The sequence below is a fragment of the Leptopilina boulardi genome, unplaced genomic scaffold, assembly GCF_019393585.1.
Source record: "Leptopilina boulardi isolate dan_hultmark-lab unplaced genomic scaffold, ZJU_Lbou_2.1 LbouV2_123, whole genome shotgun sequence".
In the NCBI taxonomy this organism is placed as follows: domain Eukaryota; kingdom Metazoa; phylum Arthropoda; class Insecta; order Hymenoptera; family Figitidae; genus Leptopilina; species Leptopilina boulardi.
The window spans coordinates 4,773,331-4,797,755 of record NW_026137667.1 but is presented as its reverse complement, the minus strand read 5'-3'; the positions used below and the strand labels follow the sequence as shown (position 1 = coordinate 4,797,755).

General features: G+C 27.2%; 1 protein-coding gene across 5 annotated transcripts in view; it reads left to right on the top strand.

The window, feature by feature from the left end:
* The window catches only part of LOC127288220 (band 4.1-like protein 4), a 40,084-nt gene that overhangs the window by 14,023 nt on the left and 1,636 nt on the right, over positions 1 to 24,425 (top strand). For 3 of the 5 annotated variants that reach the window (XR_007844006.1, XM_051315557.1, XM_051315568.1), the window contains exons 3-13: positions 12,187 to 12,291; positions 13,302 to 13,441; positions 16,950 to 17,047; positions 20,554 to 20,674; positions 20,935 to 21,022; positions 21,108 to 21,224; positions 21,969 to 22,514; positions 22,585 to 22,799; positions 22,870 to 22,945; positions 23,021 to 23,106; positions 23,650 to 23,805. Coding sequence is in view for 4 of the 5 variants with exons in the window: in XM_051315557.1 (XP_051171514.1) it covers positions 12,187 to 12,291; positions 13,302 to 13,441; positions 16,950 to 17,047; positions 20,554 to 20,674; positions 20,935 to 21,022; positions 21,108 to 21,224; positions 21,969 to 22,514; positions 22,585 to 22,799; positions 22,870 to 22,945; positions 23,021 to 23,106; positions 23,650 to 23,805 (1,748 nt within the window). In the remaining variant the exon portion in view is untranslated. Of the gene's footprint in view, positions 1 to 8,065; positions 8,262 to 12,186; positions 12,292 to 13,301; positions 13,442 to 16,949; positions 17,048 to 20,553; positions 20,675 to 20,934; positions 21,023 to 21,107; positions 21,225 to 21,968; positions 22,515 to 22,584; positions 22,800 to 22,869; positions 22,946 to 23,020; positions 23,107 to 23,649; positions 23,806 to 24,425 lie in introns of those variants that run through there. The other 2 variants (XM_051315575.1, XM_051315588.1) reach the window with 2 other exon arrangements.

The following is a 24,425-nucleotide window of genomic DNA, read 5'->3' as shown; positions in this document are numbered from 1 at the left end:
GACTCAATTTATAGGGCTAGATGAACCGTTAAATTTTCTCCATGAATAACGAAAGGAACTTGCATCTATCATTTATAGAAAGTTGTCAATTCGAAGAGGAAAGTTGAGAATAACAACATTGATAGAATCCTCCCTAGACTCTCAGTTTGCTTCATCCTCTCTGCGAGTCTTTGAAAGCCGGAACTTTTCTTATATTGTCACTATTTCTTTTTTCTTTGCCTTCTATTCTTCTTGTTCCAATTACTGTATATGTATATATCTGTATAGTAAAAGAGCTTTTCTGTAAAATTTTAAACGAACCTTCCTTGATCTAATTACTGTCAATCGGTGAAAAAAAAAAAAAAAAAAAAAAAAATTTTCCTAATGCATTCTATCATTTGCCTGGCTCTTCTTTTCAATTCGTCGAATAATAATAAGTGAATTGGCAACTTTTTCAAAACTAGTATCTCGTGCAGAAAATGGGCGAATAAGACCAAAATAGAAGCTGATGCTATTCAAAATTTATAAAGATAGAAAGGAGCTTCTTCTTTACTCAATTACACAAGTACTCTCGCAAAAGAAACTCCGACAAGAAATTATTAAAGTGGTTCCAGAAACATTTCTACAAGTTTGTAATTGGGTTAAAAAAAAAAAATTCTCTTTTTTACTGTTTTCCTAATCAAGTTTAAAAGTTAAGAGAATTCCTGATGAGTCGCTTTTTCTCTATCAGAAAAGTAGAATTCTTTTTTTCTATTGGATATTTAAAAATGAAAATTCGTTAAATGATTCGCTATTAATTTAGAACAATTTCTCGAATATTAATTTTTTTTTAAAATTTAATCCTCTTGAAATTGTTTACTAAAAAAATTGTCTTGGTTTTGCTTTTGAAATATGGTTTTCAAAGGCCCTTTTGAATTTCAAACGATTTCGTGAATTTCTAAGAGCTATCAAATTATATTTTTTGTTTCTTTTCTATATATACATATATATATATATATATATATATATATATATATATATATATATATATATATATATAGAAATTTACTCTCGAGGATTTTATTTTTCGTTTGTGGGCAAAAAGCCGAGAGAGGGAATATTTATAGGAAATACAAGATCCTGGCTCCGAGATTCTTTGGCCGGGATAAACACGATCCTTTCCGGAAGAATAAAATCCTTTAACGAATTCTATAAAGGCGAGTGAATATTTCTAAAAAAAAAAAAAAAAAAAAAAAAATATATATTTTCGGGTTAAAAATCTGATAAATTTTTTTTTTCGGTTACGAAAATAATTGATGCTTTATTATTCAAGCAAGTTTTCATCACGCGCTTCTTGATAATTTGCAACAACGACGTCATATTATAAACTGCTATATACGCGATGCTACTTGAGAAATTCATGCGATTCGACGCGCCCTTCAAACTTCATGTATTGAAAAACATCTGTGTATAAGAAACGGGTTAAGAGAATATGAGAATCACCGTGAAAATTAACTTCTTTAGTATGGAATTTACTATTTTTTTTTCTCTGGTAAATTCGATTTTTTTTTTTTATTTAGTGAAAAATTTTTTTCATTGAAAATAAAATTTTAATTTAAAAATTTTTTCAACAATTATATAGAGAGAAAAGAATGAAATTGCAGATGAAATGATTGCTTTTTTATAACAGGTTGGAAAATGATGATCCTCGCTATATATATATATATATATAGTGTGGCATGAATCAAGGAACAATTTAAAGTCTTGAATGAATGAATTTCAGGGGAGATATCGAAAGAGGTGGAGCTATGCTTGGATCATAACTGCCTCTTTCTGAGCTCCATATACTTAACACACCGACGCCCTTGGCAAAAACTCTTTAAGAGAGCGAGAGCAAATTCCTAAATCCTTTTTTGAGCTCGCGTCTTTTTCGTATTGCTATTCATTCCAGAATTTCATCATAATATTAGTTGAGAATCAGTGTGGAGTATATATATATATATATATATATATATATATATATATATATATATATATATATATATATATATGTACATATAGTTATGTCCAATTACATGAGGCAAACATCAATATGATGCCTCTGAAGTCGTTATCATAGCCTTTTGCAATTGCCTTGGTAACTCTAGTAAATATATTCCTTCTATATATATATATATATATACAGTTATTAGTCAAATCGGCCTTCGTTACTAATTAGCGTTCGTTTTACAGCGTGGAAATATCTTCAGAATTTCACATCAATAGAATTTCATCTTCTCTGACAGCTTTAATTAAATATAAAATAAAGTAGGATTGATCATTTTTTTTCTTCTAGAAAATTTCCCTCTCTATTCGAACTTGAAAATTTCTTTATTCTTACATTTTTCTTTTTTCAAAAAAATTTTCCATTCCTTTTTTTCGACTTCTGTGAATTTTTATATCTTCTATCGAAAATTATTTCTCTATATTCTCTTTTTTTTCTAAAAAATTTCTTCATGCCCTTTTTTTTTTGACTCGAAATTTTTATATTTTCTATATCGAAAATAGTGGCGTTGAAATTTTTTCTCTTCGAGAAATTTTAATTTTTTAACTTTTTGGAAAATTTTTTGCTTTATTATATTACAAATAAAATTCTCTATTTCTCGTAATTTTGAATTAATTTTTCCTTAATAGTTTAGAAAATAATTTTTAATTCAATAATTTTAGTGAAAAATTTTTGCTCATTAATTCGAAATTAGTTTCAGAATTAGATATTTTAGAAATTATATATGAAATCAATTTCGATTAATTAGGTTTAGTTGGAAATAGAATTTTAATTCAATATACAAAATCTACATTAATTTGGAATTATAATTTTTGGAATCAAATAAATTTTATTTTAATTTATAAATAAAAATTTTATTTGCTAAATTAAAAAAATTTTTGATTTGATTTTAAATAAAAATTTTATTTACTAAATAAAAAATTTTTGATTTGGTTTTAAATAAAAATTTTATTTTTTTTGTTAAATTAATTTTTTTTTTATTCAAACAAATAAAAAATTAACTCAGGCAAATATATTTTTATTCGATTGAAATAAATTTTGTCTAAAATTAAGGAAAATAAAAATTTTTCCGCGTGTATAAAAATTGAAACTGTATGAAATTCGATTATTTCGATTAAAATAAATTTTATCCGAAATTTTTATTTTCGTTAATTTTAGACAAAATTTATTTCAATCGAATAAAAATATATTTGCCTGAGATAACTTTTTTTTTGTTTTGAATAAAAAAAATTAATTTAACAAAAAATACAATTTTTATTTAAAACCAAATCAAAATTTTATTTACTAAATAAAATTTTAATTTTATTTAATTAAAAAAATTTAAATTAATTTTAATTTCGATTATAAAATCGAAAATGAGTTTTAGAAAAAATTCAAAGCTTGAAATAAAGAATAAGAATTGTTTTAATGTTTAGAAAAAAAAGGGAAACAATTCCTAGAAACTTTTTTCTTCTTCTTCTTTATTTTCAAATGCTTCACATCTGCGAAGAAAATTTTTTTTCCCCCTCCAAGGTTTCAAAGGAAGAGAAAATCGTTTGATTCTCTCCCGCGATTACAGAATGATCATCCTTTTTTTTTTTCTTTTATTGTGCATTTTCTATAATCACTTATATATAGTGCGTGATTTTTTCTTTCTTTCTTTAATGTTGTTCTTTTTTGTTGTAGGTTCAGGAAGTCAATTCTTATGATTGGCGAGCAATTTCTCTTTCTATTCCATGATTTTTTTTTTTTATTAGGTCAAAATATTGATGGAAAAATTTATATAAATAATATATAAGAGAAAAATTTGTTTTTCCTCGAGGGATTAAAAAAAGGGGGGTTTATCTTTATTTCGAGCAATTCGACGCTTGGAGCAACTTGGATTCCCACGACAAACTTAGCTGGGGGGCTGACAAGAGAGCAAAGCCTAAATAAACGGTTTGTACGCAAGGATGGCAAGGCGTATATAGAAGAGTATGAAAAATGAAAGAAATCTTCCTTCAAGAGAGAGAGAGAGAGAGAGAGAGAGAGAGAAATCGTTCTTTGCACGCAACCTAAAGATGATTATGTACCTATCTTCTGGACCTGAAGGTGGACCCGTTGGCCCCCAGGCAATATGGAGCCTTCGCGTCGTCTTCATCTTTTTCTTCTTCTTCTGACTCTTTTTCAAGCCACAAGTTTGGCTTCTTCTTCTTTTTCGTTCCTTGAACGTTTTCTTAAATCCTTTTTCTTCTCCCTTTAAAGTGAACTTGGCACTTTTATTACACTCACACACACATACTTAAACCGAAAAGATTGCAACTCCTTCTTCACGTGCATCTTTTAATTTCTTACGGGTGGTACATTGACCACAAACCAAATGACATAACTTAGGGTCTTAGAAAGAAGAAGAATTTGCGGTCCAAGTTGCAATTTTAGAGGAATAAAAATTTCATCATATTCGATGTGGCTTTTAATTTTACATATTTCTTTTTCTTGTTTTAAAAAATATTTTTTTCATTGATTTTTTAAAATTTAATTTATCAAATTAAATTTTCAATTTCGATAGTTTGATTTTTTTCATTTATTAATTTAATTTTCCAAAAAATAAATTAAATTTAATGAATAAATGAAAAAAAAAATCTATTTTGGAAATATTTTTTAGGGAAAAAAAATTGAAGTTTCAAATTTTTTTTGAGAGGCAACTATTTTTATAGAAAAAAAAAAAATGGTTTATTTGTAACTTTGCATATCGTTAGGATCTTCTTCTCGTCCTTATTCAGCGTATCATCCTCCCTTGTGCTTATTTTATCTTACTTATCTCTCTTCACTCTTTCTATATATCCTATAGTCTTTCATTATTCCTCTAATGGAACTTTATCTTCACTTTCTGTGAGGTACAGTTTCTTCACTCCTTCTTCTTATAAACTCTTACTCTCTCTCTCTCTTTTAAGTTGGATATTACCTCTTTCCAGTTTCTCTTCTTTTTTTTTCTTTCTTGTATAATATATACTTCTTTTACCCTTTGCTTTCTTACCTTTCAACTTTCCCTTCTGGGTCTTATTAATAAACGCCTCACTTTCTTCTTCACTCCCTTTCTCTCATCCCCCTATGCGGAATAATTTATTTCTATCTTGTATTACCTCATTTCAAGTCATTATTCTTTATTGAATTATTTTTCATTACATTTCAATTGCTTTTAGAAAATCAAATTTTAATTTTTTATAATTTATTTCTTTTTTTTTTAGTTTGCTTTTTATAAATTTGTTCGCAAATCTTCTAATTTCGATTTTTTTCAATTTTTCTATAACAAAAATTTTTCTTCTCTCTTTTTAGTTATTAATTAATTTAATAATTAATGTTGAAATATTATTCGCGCGAAATCCTGGGAAAGAATATAATAGAGGTGATATATTTTCAGTGTCGTGACCAAATAGGTTTATTATTTCTGACATCATTGAGAACAATGCTTTCTCCTTTCTGCCACCGGACGACGCATTTTTTTTTTTTTTTTTTTTTTCAAATTATCAAATCAAAGACTTGCGTGTTTTCAGTATATCATAATAATACAATTGGTTTACCGTCATTTTCTTCAAAGTTTCTTTAAAATTTTAATAATAGTAGGTATATATAAAAATTGAAGGCATATTATGTTGTATTTTTTTTTTTTTATACCTCAACCTTTTTAAGGTCATATTACCTCCAACTTTTGTCAGACAAGTCTTGATTTAAATTAAAAATGAAGAAATTTTTATTTTATTTCAAAATTCTTTAATTCTGTCGATTATTTGGAATTTTTTAAATTATCCAAGTAGGTATTATAAATTTTCAAAAGGGCTAGTATTTTTTTAGTTTGATATACAAAAGGTGTATTTTTCTTCAAACCTTTCTCATTAATGCCTTTTTTACAAAAACGAAATTTTTTTTTCAATTTCAAAAAAAATTTTTTTTTTTTTTGGAAAAATAAATATTTTCGCGTGTGGCTAATTGTAAAGCGATATCTAAATTAATTATATCGAACGCAGGCTTTTGAACCCTTTTTTTTCATAAAAGGTAAATATGCGCCAAGAGGCATATTCAATTACGTTGCCATTTTCAAGTCACCATATATATATGAAATTAGCACACCGAGTGTGCATACTCATTTTATTTTTTTTTTGCATCCATTAAAATCTCATACTGAGTATACTTATCAGAGGAGGTTACGAGCTCGACTTCTGAGAAAATTCTTGCTTCCGGCACATCCGTTTGCCTCGAGCACATGATTCCTATTCTTCTTATAAGTATTTGCCTTTTTTCTCTTTCTCATGAGCGTTGACTTTTCAATGAAAGTCAACATATATATATATATATATTTATAAAAATGTCTTGTTGTCTCGAGCTATTCAGACCTCGAAATACATTACACCTTCATGTACATAAATAAATTGGAAGGTAAAATAAGGACGCTCAGCTGGATATCGCAATGAAGTTGAGTTTTTTTTCCTGACCATATATATATACATTGTATATATGCCCGCGACTATTTATTTTGTATACAAGATTTATTGAGTTTTATATTTTTTGACTTTCAGAAGAATATTTATAAATAACGCTTTCCTGTCTCTCTTGCAAGCTCTTCAAAAAAATTTTTCTTATGGGGTTTCAAAATTTGTAGCTGAATTAATCTTGATATTGATTTTTTTTTTTTTTTTTTTCAATTGAATGATAGTGAAGTAATTAAATGAAAATTCTGAAATAAATTTCAGTATACTGAAGAAAAAAAAAATTATTTGATTCAATTACTTAATTAATTGACTATTATCAAAGAAATATTTACTTGAATCAAATAATTTTTATTTGAATTGAACAAATTGTGATTGAAAAAAAATTTTTTTTTTTATTTTATTAAATCATGTTAAAATTAAAATTATTTGGTTCAATAACAATTTGTTCAATTCAAATAAAAATTATTTGATTCAAGTAAATATTTCTTTGATAATAGTCAATTAATTAATTTCAGTACACTGAAGAAAAAAAAATTATTTGATTCAATTACTTAATTAATTGACTATTATCAAAGAAATATTTACTTGAATCAAATAATTTTTATTTGAATTGAACAAATTGTGATTGAAAAAATTTTTTTTTTTATTTTATTAAATCATGTTAAAATTAAAATTATTTGGTTCAATAACAATTTGTTCAATTCAAATAAAAATTATTTGATTCAAGTAAATATTTCTTTGATAATAGTCAATTAATTAATTTCAGTACACTGAAGAAAAAAAAATTATTTGATTCAAATACTTAATTAATTGACTATTATCAAAGAAATATTTATTTGAATTAAATAATTTTTATTTGAATTGAACAAATTGTGATTGAAAAAAAAATTTTTTTTTAATTTTATTAAATCAGTTAAAATAAAAATTATTTGGTTCAAATACGAATAAAATATTATTATTCATATTAATATTAATTATTATAATAATTAATATTATTTATTATCATAATAATTAATATTCTTTATTGTTATAATAATTAATATTATAATTATTATTAATATTATTTGGTCCAAAAGTAAATATTATATTATTGTTCTAAAAATATTTCAACAATTTTGCAAATTAAAATAGAAAACCATAGACATCATTAAAAAATTGTAATTTATTTATAATTTGTCATTATTTTTTCTAGATGCTTAATTTTTTCTCCAACGTTCCTGAATCAATTTTCCAACAACTAAATCATCTTTAATCTACAAAAAAAGAAAAATTGCAAGAGCAGACAGGAAGTGTGACAAAAGTCAGTATTTTTTTTTTTTTTTTTTTTTTTGCAAATATCTTTCTAATTCGAGGGATGCTCTCTTGAAGATGCACACTTGAAATCCGCACGAAATGTCGAAATTAGATCGAGTAAAAGTTGAACACGAAGAGTCTCGACCTCTCCTTGAGCTTGTTCTGCTTTCAGGATGCATTGTTCCTTCCTTTTTCTCTCATTTCTTTTCTCACACTCGCGCCCTTTATTTTTCCTTTATCACTCCTTCTTTCTCTTTCTACTTTTACATGAGATTTATTTCTGCTTTTTTTTCCAGGTAAGACTCTCGCGATGAAATAGCAAGAGCGTGCGCGAGGTTTGACTTTAAGAGAATACGGTTTGGTATTGTTGGATCGGATCCGTATATATATATATATATATATATGTATATAAAAACAGAGAGAGAAAAAGAGAGAGAGAAAGAAAGAAAGAAAGAGGTCTATGGCCTGTGATGCTCCTTCCGCGGACGAAGAGCTTGAGGAGAAGAGAGAACGACGTTCAGGTAAATCGGAGGGGGATATTCCGGTACTTCTTTTTCTTCCTTTTACTTACATAATGTATTCTTAAACGAACGTACGCGTCTCGCTACCAACGAAGAGGTACCTCTCTCTTTCTATATACGCTACAGGATTCGAGGTATTTAAAGAAATATATATAGACGCGAGAAGATGAGCTGGAAAACACTTATCGTTTAGTTCTCTTCGTCATGAGTCGTTGTAAGACCACAAAACGTGACGCAGGCGTGTCACATCGGAATACAAAAGGTGTAATATCCACATACCAATGACTAAAAAAAAAAAAAAATAACTATAAACACCAATTTAAAAAAAAAAATAATAATTTATTTGATTCAAATAATCGACTATTATCAAAGAAATATTTACTTGAACCGAATCATTTTTTATTTGATGTGAATAAATTGTAATTGAATCAAAAAATTTTTTTCGAATTGAATAAATTTTATTTTATTCAAATATATTGAACCAAATTTATTTGATTCAAATAATCGTCTATTATCAAAGAAATATTTACTTGAACCGAATCATTTTTTATTTGATGTGAATAAATTGTAATTGAATCAAAAAATTTTTTTCGAATTGAATAAATTTTATTTTATTCAAATATATATTGAATTAAATAATATTTATTTAAAGCAAATAATTTTTATTTGAATTGAATAAATTTTATTTAATTAATTAAAATAAGAATTATTTTGGTTTTTAAACAATTTATTCAATTTAAAGAAACATTATTTGGTTCAAGTAAATATTATTTGATTCAAATAAAAATTATTTGGTTCGAGTAAATATTATTTGATTCAAATATAAAAATTATTTGGTTCAAGTAAATATTATTTGATTCAAATATAAAAATTATTTGGTTCGAGTAAATATTATTTGATTCAAATATAAAAATTATTTGGTTCGAGTAAATATTATTTGATTCAAATATAAAAATTATTTGGTTCGAGTAAATATTATTTGATTCGAATAAAAATTATTTAGTTCAAATAAATATTATTTGGTTCAAATTTGTTCAATTCAAATAAAAATTGTTTCGTAATAATTTAAAAAAAAAAAATTACTCTCGAATTAGTAAAAAAAAATTGAACTTTTTTGAATTTTAGTGATTCACTTTTTGCTTTTAAATTAGTTAAATTTTACTAATACGATAGTAAAAATATTTTTTTTACAATTAATCAAATTGTACTGATTCAAAAGTAAAAAGTCACTATTTCAAATTAATTAAAAAATTTTACTAATTCTTGGAGAATTTGAATTGAATAAATAAATTAAAATAGTTGAATTAATAACTAAATTTTGAAAATAATTTCGATTTTCGTATGAGTACAAAAAAGAAGAAAATTAACATTTAATTAAAATAGAAAAGAACCAATTAATTCAGGCTTATGACAATAGAAACTAGAATTGCAGAAATGTGGCATGTAACAGTTGTAATATTGCTAAAAAATTTCACAGGAAGGAAAAAGAAAATTAGTAACAATCGCGTAATTTCAATTTTGTTTCTCACAATTGTTGCATATGTACGTCGACGCACAAAAGTAGTTTTCATTTATATATACAACACAACACTTTTCTTGAAAAGTTTCACGACCTCTTCTCTTTAAGAAAAAAAAGAAAAAAAAAATTTTTTTTTCTCTCTCTCTCTCTTGCCTTAAACAAAGCGGCAGACAACGTAGATTTCGAGACTTCAATCGCTGTGGTGGACGCGATTACGGAGATTTAAAAGGACTTGCAGCTGAGTAACCGGTCGCATTGGTCAGTAAACCTTGGCCATCGTTGAAGTTTCTTTTCTCTCTCTTTCTCTTTTATTTTTTTTTCTTTATATATATATACGCAGGAACTCTGATCTCGGTCAATGCGTTCGATTCAGAACCTAGAATTCTTGAGGCATCCTTCCTGAGTGAGAGAAAGAGAAAGAGGATAGTCAAAGGAAAAACAAAACAAGTAAAAGTCTTGTATGTAAGGATAGATGCTTTGCTAAGATTAGCTTCGGCGCCTACTATAAATTTTATACTCTGTCCAGATAATACTCATGACAATTTTCCCTATCTTTTAAAGAATGTCAAATAGATTTCAATATCAGATTTATTTTTTGTTTAGATAAATAATTATGCGATCGATTTAATTTCAATTAAATTATATAATTAGCTTTGAGTTATTAAAATATATAATTTTTTTTTTTTTTTATTGTAACATTAGAAACAATTTTAGAAATTAAATTATGAAAACAAGTTTGTCTGACTAAATTGATACTTTTTCTACTTGCAAAGAAAGTATAGGCTTGTAAATACTACAATTTCTACTTGAAAACCAATTTGTCTGACTAAATTCTTATTTTCTACTTGGAAAAAATTATTTTTTCTGTCTGCCAAAATTCGACTTTTAAAAACAAAAAAATATTATTTTTGATTAAATAATATTATCCATTTAAAATTAAATTATGTCCAATTAATTTGATTTTAATCCCCTTGCATCTTGTTAAAATTACACGAGAATAATTTCCCCTAAATGATAAAAAAAAAAATAATATTTTTAAGAACGCAAATTCATGCGAATTTAAAAATAGAATTACAAATGCAAAATTTTCTCCATTATTTAATTTCTGATTTTATTCACCCCGCATTACTCATATATTTTTTTAATAAAAAAATTTTTGTCAATTTTATATTAATCTGATTATAATCAGCTATTCACATGTATAAATGTAAAATTTATCATAATCGTTTTTTTTTTATTTTCTCTCTGCCACTCTTCATCTCATAAAAAATATATGAATAAAAAATACAAGGAAGCTTTATGGTAATTGACATTGTGTCGCGTTTTTATTTCTTTTATTTATTTTTTTTTTTTTTGATGGTTCGTTATTTGAGCCCTTTTTAAAATCTAACGACGCGCGCGGATACGACAAGTGCCATATACCTTTAATGATCGTCTTCCTCTATTCGCGTGTAGACGCAAAGCGAGTGGATAATTTCACGATTCGCTTTAATCTTTTTTTTGCAAAAAAAAAAAGTAATTCATTTTCTTCTAATAACTCACAAAAATTCAGTTAAAAAAAAAGGTTTTTCAAAAAATTTATTTCTACAAAAACTGAAAATTTAAAAAAAAAATTAAATTATTTTACTGATTGAAATATATATTTTGCAATTAGAAAAATTATTTTAAAACACTTTTTTGATTAATAATTATTAATTCGAAATTTTTTATTTAAAAAAAATAATAATTTCAGGACCACCTTAGTGAAATTATGAAATCTGGTTTAGACTCCCACGCATACACTGAGGGCGTTGATTTTTCACGTGGCTGAACCACTTCCTTTATATATAAATAAGCGTAAAATGAGATGACCCATTGTTTCACAACCCTACTTTTTCATCTTGGCTCATTACGCTTACTTGGCGCTTATATACTCTTCTTTACCGCGTGTATATATATATATTCAGTGTGCATCAAACATATATATATACTCCCTCGATTGGCTCCGTTAGTTTCCCTTTGGGGGAGAAAATAAATGAGCGTCACGGTTTTGCTTGCGGAATCACTATGGGAACCGGAAACCGACGATTTCAATCTCACTCGCTAAATTCGTATCTCTCTATATACAAAAAATAAAATTTATTGCCAAAAAAAAAATTGAGACATTCGCGAGAAATCGATTTTACAAAAAAAAAAAATCGTTATTTTTACAGCCATAGAAAATAAATGATTTCGTATTTTATACGTTTTGGAATTTTTAATATTGAATTTTTTTTTTATTTAATATTTAATATTTAATATTTATTTAATATTTAATATTTAATATTGAAAATAAAAAAGAATATTTTTTATAATTTTTGCATAATTAATTAATAATTAATTTATTATTTTATAATAATTGTGTGTTTTTTTTTTTATTTGTTTCAGAGTTCAAACTTAGGACAGGAACTATTGGATCGAGTATTTCGACACCTGAATCTTTTGGAAACTGCCTATTTTGGTCTAAGATATCTCGATAACGAAAATCAAACGGTATATATTTTTCATTTATATATTTTTTATTTTCCATTAGGGAAAAATTTTATTATTAAAAATATTTTTTTTTGACAATAATTTCTCCTAATTATTTTATTTTCTATTTTTTATTGTATTTTGTCCTTTTTTGTATTTTATTCTACTTTTTTTTGTTTTTTTTTCTACTTTATTTGTATTTGGTTTTTTTTTATATTTAAAAAAAATTTTTAATTTTTTCCATTTCTGTTATAGATTTAGATGAATATATTTTTTTTTTTTTCATATATTCAATATTCGATAAAAATTTAAATCACCTTTTATAATAAAGAGATTCAAATGCTACCCACGAAAGGTAGAAGCGATAAAACTTCCTATTAAGATATCAATCTCTAAGAGGTGGAATAAAATTAGTTCTATGTTTTTTCCTAGACACCAATCATAATGACTGCACGGGAATCAGGTTTGGACCAATTCGAGACTAAATTGACTATATATATATATATGGCTCAAGGTTATAATTCGCCTCAGACTTTCCCATTCAAAAACCTGCTCTGATAAAAAAAAAGAAAAGAAAAAATTCAATTTTTCATAGCAAAAATATTTAAAAGTCAATTTTTTTCAAAATCAATGAATGATAAAATTAAATGTTCGATTAAAAATATTTAATGAATATATTGATAAAAATGTGAGGGAAATATTAGTGGGCAGGGCCAATATCGTTAAGGTGGAAAATTGAAGAAAATGGAATTGACCGTCGTTAATTACATTTTACCTATAAATCTGTATATGCGAATCCCTTCCAATGTCTCCGATTACTTTGCCTTAGGGCATGAGACGAAGATGAGATTATTATCAACGGGAAATACCGAGCACTGCTATAATTTCCGGTCTAACCGAGAGAGCGATACGTTAAACCATTGGCCAGTCTCTTCTAGAGATCCTTCAATGTATAGGATAGAAATTAATTTGATTCAATATATATAATATATATATATATATGTATAGTAATTTTCAAATCCTTTTTGCAGCAATGGCTCGATCCAAGCAAGAAAATCAGCAAACAACTCAAATTTCAAAAGGGAGATCACAGCCTCGATGTTCACACCCTCTACTTTGGAGTGAAATTCTACGCAGCCGATCCCTGCAAACTCATCGAAGAAATTACAAGGTGAAAAGGCTATATCAAAATTTAAATTCAAAATTCAAAATAATATAATTTTTGATCACTGATATTTTTTCTAATTTTCTCTATAGATGAAAAAATAATTTTTCCTATGAAGTACACGTCCTTTTTTTATGTGTGGCAAGAACAAAAGTCCGTACTCAGCAATTTTACTCTTTTTTTTCTCTTGAGCGCTGTATAGAGAGCAGCTAGAATATAATCTTTTACCAAAATCGACACGTCGACTCTTGTTTATAACTTTACAAAAGAAAGAAAGAGAGAGAAAGAGAGTGATAAGTCATATATTTTGACGATCGTTAGTCTTTAGCTTGATATAAAACAAACAGCGGCGATTTAAGTAAAAATAAAAGAGAGAGAGAGAGAAGCACTTTTGGAAAGAGGAGATATATATTGACGGTAGTGAGTTTGCTCGAGGAGAAAAAGTGCCTGAAAACCAGCGAACTCAATCTATATGCTAATGCAGCCATCTTTTATCTGCTGTATGAGCAATCAATGACTTCCTACATGTGTGGTTACTTCAGGTCCTCTCTGGAGAGGAGAGAAAAGCCCCCTCCCCCACCTTTTTTTTCTATATACTTTATGGAGAGTGCAAGGGCACAAAGAGTTCGCCATGAGACGAGAAAACGACGTAGAAAATAAGGGAGGCATAAACCCAAGGAAAAAAAAGAATAAACAAAAAAAGAGAGAAACGAAAAACAAAGAAAAGCGTTTACTGTCATTTTTTTCTAATATTTAATTTTTTAAACGATCGATAAATAAAAATTTTTTTCAAATCGATAATATTTATATATGTGAAAAAAAAGGAGAAGAGAACGAAAAGTAAGAGAGAGAAATGTTGCATATAAAGAAATAAAAAGGAAGAGTTGAGAGAAGAAGAAAAATAAGAGAAATGGAGAAAGACTATTCATAGTTGAAAATTATTTCATATTTGGCCTTAGGCTCACGAGAAGAGGCCATAGCAATTAACGGCGCACACCAATTACCGAACCGAAAATGAAAATTATATATAGAGAGAGAGAGGGGTCCCACAAGCATTCCACAATTTGGTCCACCGTTCACCAATGCTTACTTCTTTTTTTATTTCTTGAAACTTGTTTTTTTTTTTCTTTTTTTGGTCCTTTCTTCTTCTTTTTTTTCCCTACCGAAGAGCACAAAATTGCACCTCGCGGCGCCTCCTGACAACACGATCGGTTATATGAAGAGTATGTGCATGAAAAAGAAAACGGCGGTAGCACTTTGTTTCGTGAACACTTCTTCTTTTTGTTCTTCCCCTAAAATTTACGAATCCGTCGTGTTTTCTTGCATTCTTTGCCCGCAAACATTATTTTCGGTAAATCAGGTCTTGTTTGCGCCACGTAATGTTAGTTTTATTGCTATTTAATTTTATTACCGCAGCTTCTTTTCTTCGAAACAATTTTAACCCGGAGAGAAGAAATTATTTTTATCTTCTTACGGAACAATTTTTTTTTTTTTTTTGTCTCACTTTGCGCAAATTTCTTTATTTTATTCTGTAATGTTTTGTTACTTTGTTGTATTCGTAATTGGTTTTGCAATTATTTGTTTCTCTGATGAAAGCAATTTTTCAATAATCATCTTATTTTTTTCGTCCGCGAGTTAAAAAAAATTGTTTTGTACCTTTTTTTTAATTTAGATATTTGGGAAAAATTAAATTTTTAAATAATTTCGTTTAAATTCTCATAATAATATCTCTTTGATTTTAATTTTCTTGATTAAATTGCTTTCATAATTTGTAAAGTTTCAATTGTCTCCAACCAATTTAATGCTAATCCTTCTACATTATATTGAGACTCGGAGAATTGAATCGAAGAATAATTAATTTCTAAAATTAAAATTTTTTCATATATTTTTTTAAACATAATTCGTCTAAAAAGCTTAAAATTAAAAAAGAAAAATATGAAAAATACCGAGAATTTTTAATTACTTCTTTAACATAATTAAAAAAACTTCAATGTTCAACTTCTTTAACATAATTAAAAAAAACTTCAATGTTCAACACTTTATTTTTAATTAAAATTTACTTCTACGATTATTTTTATAAAAATTAAAAAAAAATTCTAGAATTTCTTTCAAAAAAAAAAAAAAAAGAAAGGAAATTTTTTTGTACAAAAAAAAAAATTGGGAACAAAATACGCGAGTATCTCATTTCTATTATAAAGCAAAATAAAAAATTTTTCTCATGTGTCGCGCATGGTTCACAAGTGTGACTGAATATGATAAAAAAAAAAAGAGAGAGAGAAAAAATATGTTATCTGCGATGCAACATGGGTCTTCCGGACAACACCAACACTCAAACATGAAAGCAGTAAAGAAAATATTTTTTGTCATGACGCCGCACCCATTCGTGTTTAAAATGAATAACCACAAATCAACGAGTCGACAATTGGTGTTGGATATATGTACAATAATAAACGCGTAGATTTCAAGACGCAGACAATATATATATTTACAACAACTGGAACAACTACGAGAGAACTAAATTCTCCCAAAGACATAAACTTGAGCCTTCGCCAAAGGGATAAAAACTAAAAGGCGCGCGCGCGAGGGAAAATTCGAAGCAATTTCACCATCAACAAATATGAAACTGTTTCTCATCTTAGCCTTCACTTTATTAAATGAACAATTTCTATATTAAGAGTATAAGTCATAAAAATTATCACTAAAAAAAATTCGATAAATTTAAATCGAGATTTAATAACATTTTATAATGCATTATCGTAATTAATTTTCTAGTCTCGTAGTTGATAGAGTCATTAGGATTCCTTTTTTTCTACTTTTCCTATTTATATGATTTATAGTTATTGTAAATACAACCATTATATGTGGGTTGAAAATAGATTCAAGATTTGTAAACACGTTATCATTGAGATTAGAGGCAAAAAAAAAAGAGTGAAAAACCGGTTTTCAGAATGAACAATAAATAAGGGGGGAGGAAAAGATAAAAATCTTAATTTCATGTTAGATAAATAAAATTCGATAAGAGCCAACATGATTAGCCACCAAATTCTACTTTCTCTATATATTATAATAATGATCGATTAATATTTCTTCTTTTGTTATAATTTTAATGTATATTTACAATAATTTGCGAAATTTCAATAACTAAAAATTTGAAAAATATCAAATTGTGCTTAGAAAAAATTATTATTGTTCAAAAAAAAGCTTTTCTGAGGTAAAAAGGTGAATCATGTGGATATTATTGGCAAAAGTACTTAACGATAGCTTTATACATGCGGCGAAGGAGAGAAACCGCAGGCGGCCTGACTTTAAAACCAAAGTTGCGGTCAATCCTTAACCACAGCCTGACCTTTCGGCTTTTTAGTTCTTTACACACACATATATATATATATTACTCATACTACATTCAACTTCGCTGTAGTGGAGCAACTTTCCAGATTATAAAAAAAAAAAACGAAAAAAAAATCTGGCGTGAAGAAACTCTTGTGCTCTTCTCAATTATTTTCTTCTTTTTTAGGTATCAATTCTTCCTGCAAGTCAAACAGGACATTCTTCAAGGGAGGCTCCCGGTATCATTCGACTTGGCAGCTGAATTAGGAGCATATGTCGTTCAATGTGAGCAATTTTTTTTTTTCTTTAAATTTTTTTTTTTAATTTTAATTTTTATCATTAAATACTGAAAATCAAGTAAAAAAAAAGTTAGATAAATTTAAATAATTGATAGTAAATTATTTATTTAATTAATTATTATAGATTATTATTACACCCAGAGAAATGATTTATTTGAACCAAATAAAATATATTTGAGTTAAATAAACGTATATTTGTCTCAGAGCCTACTAACTTATTTATTTAGCGTAAATAAAAATTTTATTTGTCAGAAATATAAATTTTTCTTTGGCTCAAATAAATTTTTTATTTCAATGAAATGAAATATATTTGCAACAAATAAATGAGTTAGTAGGCTCGGATATACCATTTCTCTGAGTGTACTAAAATAATAATTAATAATTAATTTAATTATTATTATCATCATTTTTTTAAAATTATTTTATGAATTTTTTTTCTTACAAATTATTATTATTTTAATAATAATCGTTTAATAAATTTAAAGTGAAATTTGAAATTCTTGGATTTAATGAAATGGAATAATAAATTGTTATTAAACAATTTATGAAACTAGAAATATTGTATATATATATATCTGTAGAGACCGGTTTACGACCCCATACAAAATTCTGAACATTAGTCACACACTAGTTCTAGATAAATTTATTTTCAACTCTCTTAACAGGTTGTCAGACAGAGAATGATGAAATAGTAAGAGGTCAAGAATTGTTTCAAAAGGATTTTTTCATTCTTTAAACCGTAAACCTCTTTCTATTTTGTAATATTGTTTCTAAATTTAGAATAATTCTCAAGAAAGTTATTTAACTAATTAGAAGTATTAAATTTTATATAAAAAAAAAACTTTTATTCTTTTTTTTTTTTATTTTTATTAGTTATTAATTACATAAAATAAAATAATAATTTTAAATTATTATTAAAAATTATTTTTTTAATGAAAGAATTAATTAAAATTAACATGTTTTTTCAGAATATTTGTTCAATCCGGAAAGTAAAGAAAAGCATCTCGCGAAACGTATTTTGCATTTGCCTCCGGATAGTACAGAGAAAGAGAGAAAGAGAGCATCTGCAGGAGCGTCTCGTATAGTTGCGCGTTCTTCTATATACGCCAAGGGGAAAATCTTATCAAACGGGTAGTCAGCTTTCTTAAGAAATGTCCACAGTCGTAGATTTTAAGTCGAGACAGCAGTAAACTAGAAAACCAAAAAAAGAGAAAGAAAAAAATTCTTAGATACACTTCCAGTCTTTCAGAAAGTATAAACGCAAAAAAAAAAAAAAGTAAGAATATCTGCGACCGCAAAAAAGCCTCCACGTTACGCTTATCTGGATAGTAAGATTCAAAGACGTACAAATAGAGAGATACGCTGCTTGTGTTTGCGTCTCATCGTATATGTCAAAAGAAAGATGAAATGAATGCCCTTTCTTGAATACGTCCGACTCCCTTGATAATAAAGATGAGGTCATGTTTCATTTGCAAAACGTGACCTTATTTTTTTTTTTTTGAAAAAACAAAAAAAAAAGAAACAGAATGTTTTGACTTCTGATAGAGATAAGGTTTTACTGAAAAATAAAGAGAGAGAGTAGGTAAAACAATTTTTTTTTTTCTTTTTGAGAAAAATTTCTTTTCAATGACAAATCTTTTTTTTATACTTGCGATGTTTCTACTGTGCAAACGAGTTATGAGAGACTATATAATATTTATATACAAAAAGGATGCGCTATCTATCGCGCGAAACTCGTTACGATAATAAGTTCTCCGATTCACTGTGGGATACTGGACCTGCGCTTTGAGTGAAAATTAATCCGATCTCTTGCACAAAAGCGTCGCTTTCTAACAATGCAACTTTGTTTTCAAGAAATTTCAATCTTCTCAAATTCACCCTTTTCAACTGTCCTTTATAATAAAAATTCGCGAGTTCTTATCAGATGCTTGTAATTTATGCAATAAATTTCGATTTTCAATGATAATTCGAAAATTATTTTGATTTTTCTTTAAAAAAAAAATTATTTTAATTCATATGAATGCTATTGTAAAAATTAATTTCTCGTTAATTAATGAATGAGATTCTTAATTTTCAATATTCTCTCTTCTTTTTCTTATATAGGAAAATAATTAAATAGCCCGTCTGTTAATTCTGGTATTGGCTATTACCACGAGATAAAATTGATACGCACGATCAAGCAAGTGAATAAAAACACTTAATTTCCATTAAGGCTTCTTCTTCTTCGATCGTTCAAGACCTCGCTCAAAAGAAACGAACGCGTAAATCCACATGTATAACATCAGGATTAATATATCTATATATATATTAATGTTCTGTCGTGATTAAATACATCTTGTATAATGTGTAATAAGTGGCAAATGAGACTTAGAGAGAAAATAAAAAAAAAAAAGATCACTAATTGAAACCAGATTTTTCGAGAGAAAAAGAGAGAGAGAGACTATTTTTCTCTCTAAGTTACGTAATCAAATTCAAGATTGCTTTTAATGTTTGTTTGACATTCTTTTCACGTGGAAAATTGCATGTCATTACAGTTAAATTGATTCCGATTAAGTTCAAGTTTAAAAAAAAAAACCAAATTTTTCTTGTAGATAAATTTTTTCCACGAAGAAAATTTCGTTTTTTTTTTTTTAAATTTAATTTAGGGGAAAAAAATATTTAATTTTAAAATAAGACTAACTATTCAAGTTTTTTAGAAATAAAATAATCTTGAAAAAATTGAATTTGATCAAAATAATGAAATTAAATTAATTTTGACTTTGAAATGATGACACGCTTTGTTATTTTTTTATTATTTTTTTTGATTCTGCGCCAAACGAGGTGTAAATGAGAAAAGTCCCGGGTGATAATCAGCCGATTCGTGCATACGATTTTGCTTGATCGAAACCCACCGTCTGTAATTACACGTGTGAGTGAGCTTACAAGACTACGTGATGGTGCGGTCCCTTCATTTAAAACGACGAGAGAAAATAAAGTATATACCTCGCGCAGGTCGAAGCCGATATTCATCAAAGTCAGTGATTCAATTAACAAACTATAGGATGATTTCCAAAGGGATATATATATATATATATAAATATATATGTTACCTGCGGATAATCAGCCTGAGGTTTTGTGAACCGCGAAGCAAAATTCCAAGTGAAGTTGGAATGCGACGCGTGAACATCAGTGGATCTCGTTAAACATCCTACTAATTTAGTTCGCATTAATTAAACCCTTACGTGACAGTGACCACGTGCCCCCAAAAATATCAATCGTTGATTTATTTCAATGTGCGTCTCTCTCTTTTTTATTTCTGCTTTTTTTTTTACTTATTTCATAAAACAATGAAAATTTTATTTTAAATAAAAATAGATTTGGCAAAGAAAAAAATTGACGAATAAAAATTCCTGTTTGATTAAAATAGAGAGAAAAACTAAAACTTATTTTTTAAATTTGAAATAAGTATACCGATATTTTTTCATATTATCAGTTTTTTTTTCTTGCTTTCAGCTGAGCTTGGAGATTACGATCCCAGGAGGCATTCAATTGGCTACGTGACCGAATTCCGTTTCCTGGCGAATCAGACATCTGAACTTGAAACAAGAATAGTTGAACTACACAAGACTTTAATGTAACTTTTCACACTTTTATAATTTAATTTCCTCTTATTTAAACTTTGATAATTAAAATATACTTTTATTATAAATATTTCTATTTTTTTTTCTCTCTTCACGGAAATTAAAATTTCCAATTGCGAATTTACAAATTTTTGGCAAAATTTTTTTAATAAATTATTATTATAAAATAGTACGAAAAAATGAATTTTGCTAAATTAATAGTAATTGAATTTAAAATAATATCGATCATTTTTCTTTTTTTTTTTTTTTTTAGAGGACAGTTACCATCGGCGGCTGAGCTTAATTACTTAGATAAAGTAAAATGGCTCGAAATGTACGGTGTCGATTTACATCCAGTTTTGGTACGTGCCAAACTTGTTATAAGAATCTCTGCGCCTCATTACATTCGAAACATGAAAAAAAAAGAAAACTTCTTTCCTTTTTCAGGGTGAGGACAACGTTGAATACTTTTTGGGTCTCACTCCAAGTGGTATAATATTATTACGTAATAAAACCAAAGTGGGAAATTACTACTGGCCCCGAATCAACAAAATTTACTACAAGGTACAAATTTCATTCATTTATATTATTTTATTTATAAATTTCATTTTGATTTACATTTTTTATAATATTTTATGAAAATTCTTTTTTTTTCTTTTGTCTTTTATTACCAATAATTATTTTTTTATATTTTATAAATAAAAGTTGAAATATCAAAATTTTTTTTTTATCAAAATTCAATATTTTCTTGTAATTATATACTTTTATCGAATGAAAATTTTAATTTATTAATAAAAAAAAATTGAGTCTTGAATATTTTTATTTTTGTATTAAGAAATTGTGTGAATATTACACATAAAGTAGAATTTATGACCGATTCGTGTTTAGTATCACTAGCCAAATAACTATTTGATATTCAACTTCCGGGAAGTAAATCCAAGATCCTGTTTCAAGTTTAGGAAGGAAATTTTGCTCCCCATTGGTCTCTCTCTCTCTCTGCCCTTTTGAAACTCTGAACTTCCTCCCTGATGCTAAGAACTTGTAACTGGATATGTTAGATCGTTAAAAGTAACTTCAAATTGCTATGGCGCATCATTTTACAACTAATTATAAGTAAAAAAAAAATTTATTTTTAAAAAGCCAGTGATTTTTCATATTTATATATTATGTTTGCTCACATTTTCAGCTGAAATTAAAAACCCCCTTTTTTTATTTATAATTATAGTAATAATCGAAATAAAATTTATTAATTTTTTTAAATTTAATTTTAATTTTAATTTAATTTTAATTTTTAAATTAAAATTTCAGGGAAAATATTTTATGTTACGTGTGTGTGAGAAAAATTCAGAGGAAAGAACACATGGTTTTGAAACACCATCAAAGGGTGCGTGTCGACATCTTTGGAAATGTTGCCAGGAACATCAGGCATTCTTTAGATTAATGGCAACGGGACAACCGCCATTGAGTCCATATTCACGTTTTCGTTCATATAGTCCGCCATCGGGTTCGGAAAAACATTTAACAATTAGAAGAAATCCACCGCCATTTCAAAGAACGCCAAGTCGACGTGCACAACGACGCGTTGTTGAGGGTCAAGAAATGGTTAGTCCTTATATTGAGGCACCACCATTAAATTCAAGTCCCGGGATTATAAGCAATAATACAATGTGTAGTAATATTCATAATTTACATAATGTTCATGGTATTCAACATATTCATAATGTTCATAATTCACGTCACGTTAATTCGAGTCCAAGAAGCACAAGAAGCGCACCATGGATGCAAAGTCAACCACGTGGTCTTTATACATCGTCTAGTCCTCGATCCGTTCGTTCAACAGGAACGGCTCCAGCTGTGAGTTTCTCTATTTTGTAAATAATAAATTTTAAATTATTTTTATTGAAAAATTTATTGTTTTTTTTAGCTCTTGAGCAGACTCCAAAGAAGGAGCAGCTCGGTAGAGAGTCAAAGTTCAGGGGATAGTCATAGTCGCGGTGGTCACAGAAGAAGAAGTCATAGTCATAGTCATCGAAGGCATAGTCGACATTCCGATTGTGAATCCGAAATGTCCCGGGGATCTGAATCCAGATCTAATCACCGGAAACATCGACGGAAGCATAGAAGCTCTCGAAATTCTAGGTATATAACTTCTAAAACACGAATTTCGATTCTAATTAAAATCATCTAATTGATTAATTTTTTTTTTTAGACACGAATTAATAGACTCTGAACCACAATGGAGAGAAGCACAAAGACGAAAAAATGAAGGTGTTCAAAGAGCAGTTGTGAGTTTTATTTTATTTTTTCTTATTTTAAATTATAGAAATCATAAAATATGAATTATTGAAAAATCTTCACAGGTGAGTCATACCGAACCAAGAAGAAGGCATAGAAGTAGGCACAGAAGTCCTTCTCAAAAACAAACCCTGCCTGACGAACTTAGAAAGTAAGTGGAAAAAATTCATTTTCCAAAATTTATGTAAATAGTTTTGTGAAATTTGTGTTTTGTAGATATTGTAGAAAAAAAAAAATTTTAAACTAATTATAGAATTCAATTTTAAAATCACTAAGATTCAAAAACACGCACTTTATATAAATGAGAAAAATGTAGATAAAATAGCACAGTAAAAAATTTTTTTTACACAGCACAAATTTAAAATTAGATATAATTTTCACCTTTTTTTTTTTATTTTTTTTTTAATAGAAAGAGGAATTGTTGAAAAATGAAATAATCAATTTTTGTTGTACCGTAGAATGAAGAAAAATTTGAAAATTAATTTCATTTTTCAAAATTTGAAGACAAATTAGAGAAAATATTAGTTTGCACAAAAATTTAATCTCGTAGAAAAATCAGTGAGGTGCACGAATTTTCGTGATTAAAAAAAAGACGACCATGCGAATATTCATTTATTTATTTTTTTTTTTATGGGTGTTAGAGGGAGATTTTTTTTTTTTTTTGGCAAATATGGCGAATGAGAATTTTTTACAGACACTTGGAGTTCAGTCTAGTCGACACTACAGGAATGAGTGAACAACAGCGTCGTGAGATTTCATATACTGTGATACAATCTCAAGGGATGCAACAACAAAATATACTTCAATCAATAAATCGATTGGATAATAATGTCGATACATCGGCGCCTAGGTACGATGATCTCAGGGCGGCCTTCAACTTCTACAGTCATCCTCCAACTTTGGAGGATGAAACAGAATCCGTAGTCATTGTTTGAACGGTCCTTTTTTTGCATGTGTCACTTGTATTGTTATTATTTTTTTTTTTATTTATTTCGAGCATGGACGTTTTTTTTAGTTTATTTATATATATATATATATAAATATTAAGCATGCGCCTTTTTTAATTATTTATTCGAAAAAAAGCATGATTATGGTTCCTTAAAATAAATCAGTGTTTATTAACTGCTTGTCGCACTTTATTTATTTCCTGGCTGGCATTGTTGAAGCACCCCACGATATTATATACAATAAATATATATATATATATTTGCTTTTGCTACTCCACGGTCAACTTTTTTTCTACGTTCGAAACAATCGCAGGGTATCAAGCACGCACGTTTTTATTTTATTTTTTTGTAAAGGGTGAAAATCAAAGTCAGCGAAAACGTGACTTTTGCACGTTTTTCCTCAATTTTAACGAATCATTTAAAAAAAAAAAAAATATACATACTATTTTCTACATTCTGATTTTTTTTAAAAAATTATTTCAGTATTTAATTAAAATTCCATTTTTTCGAAATAAAAATTTAA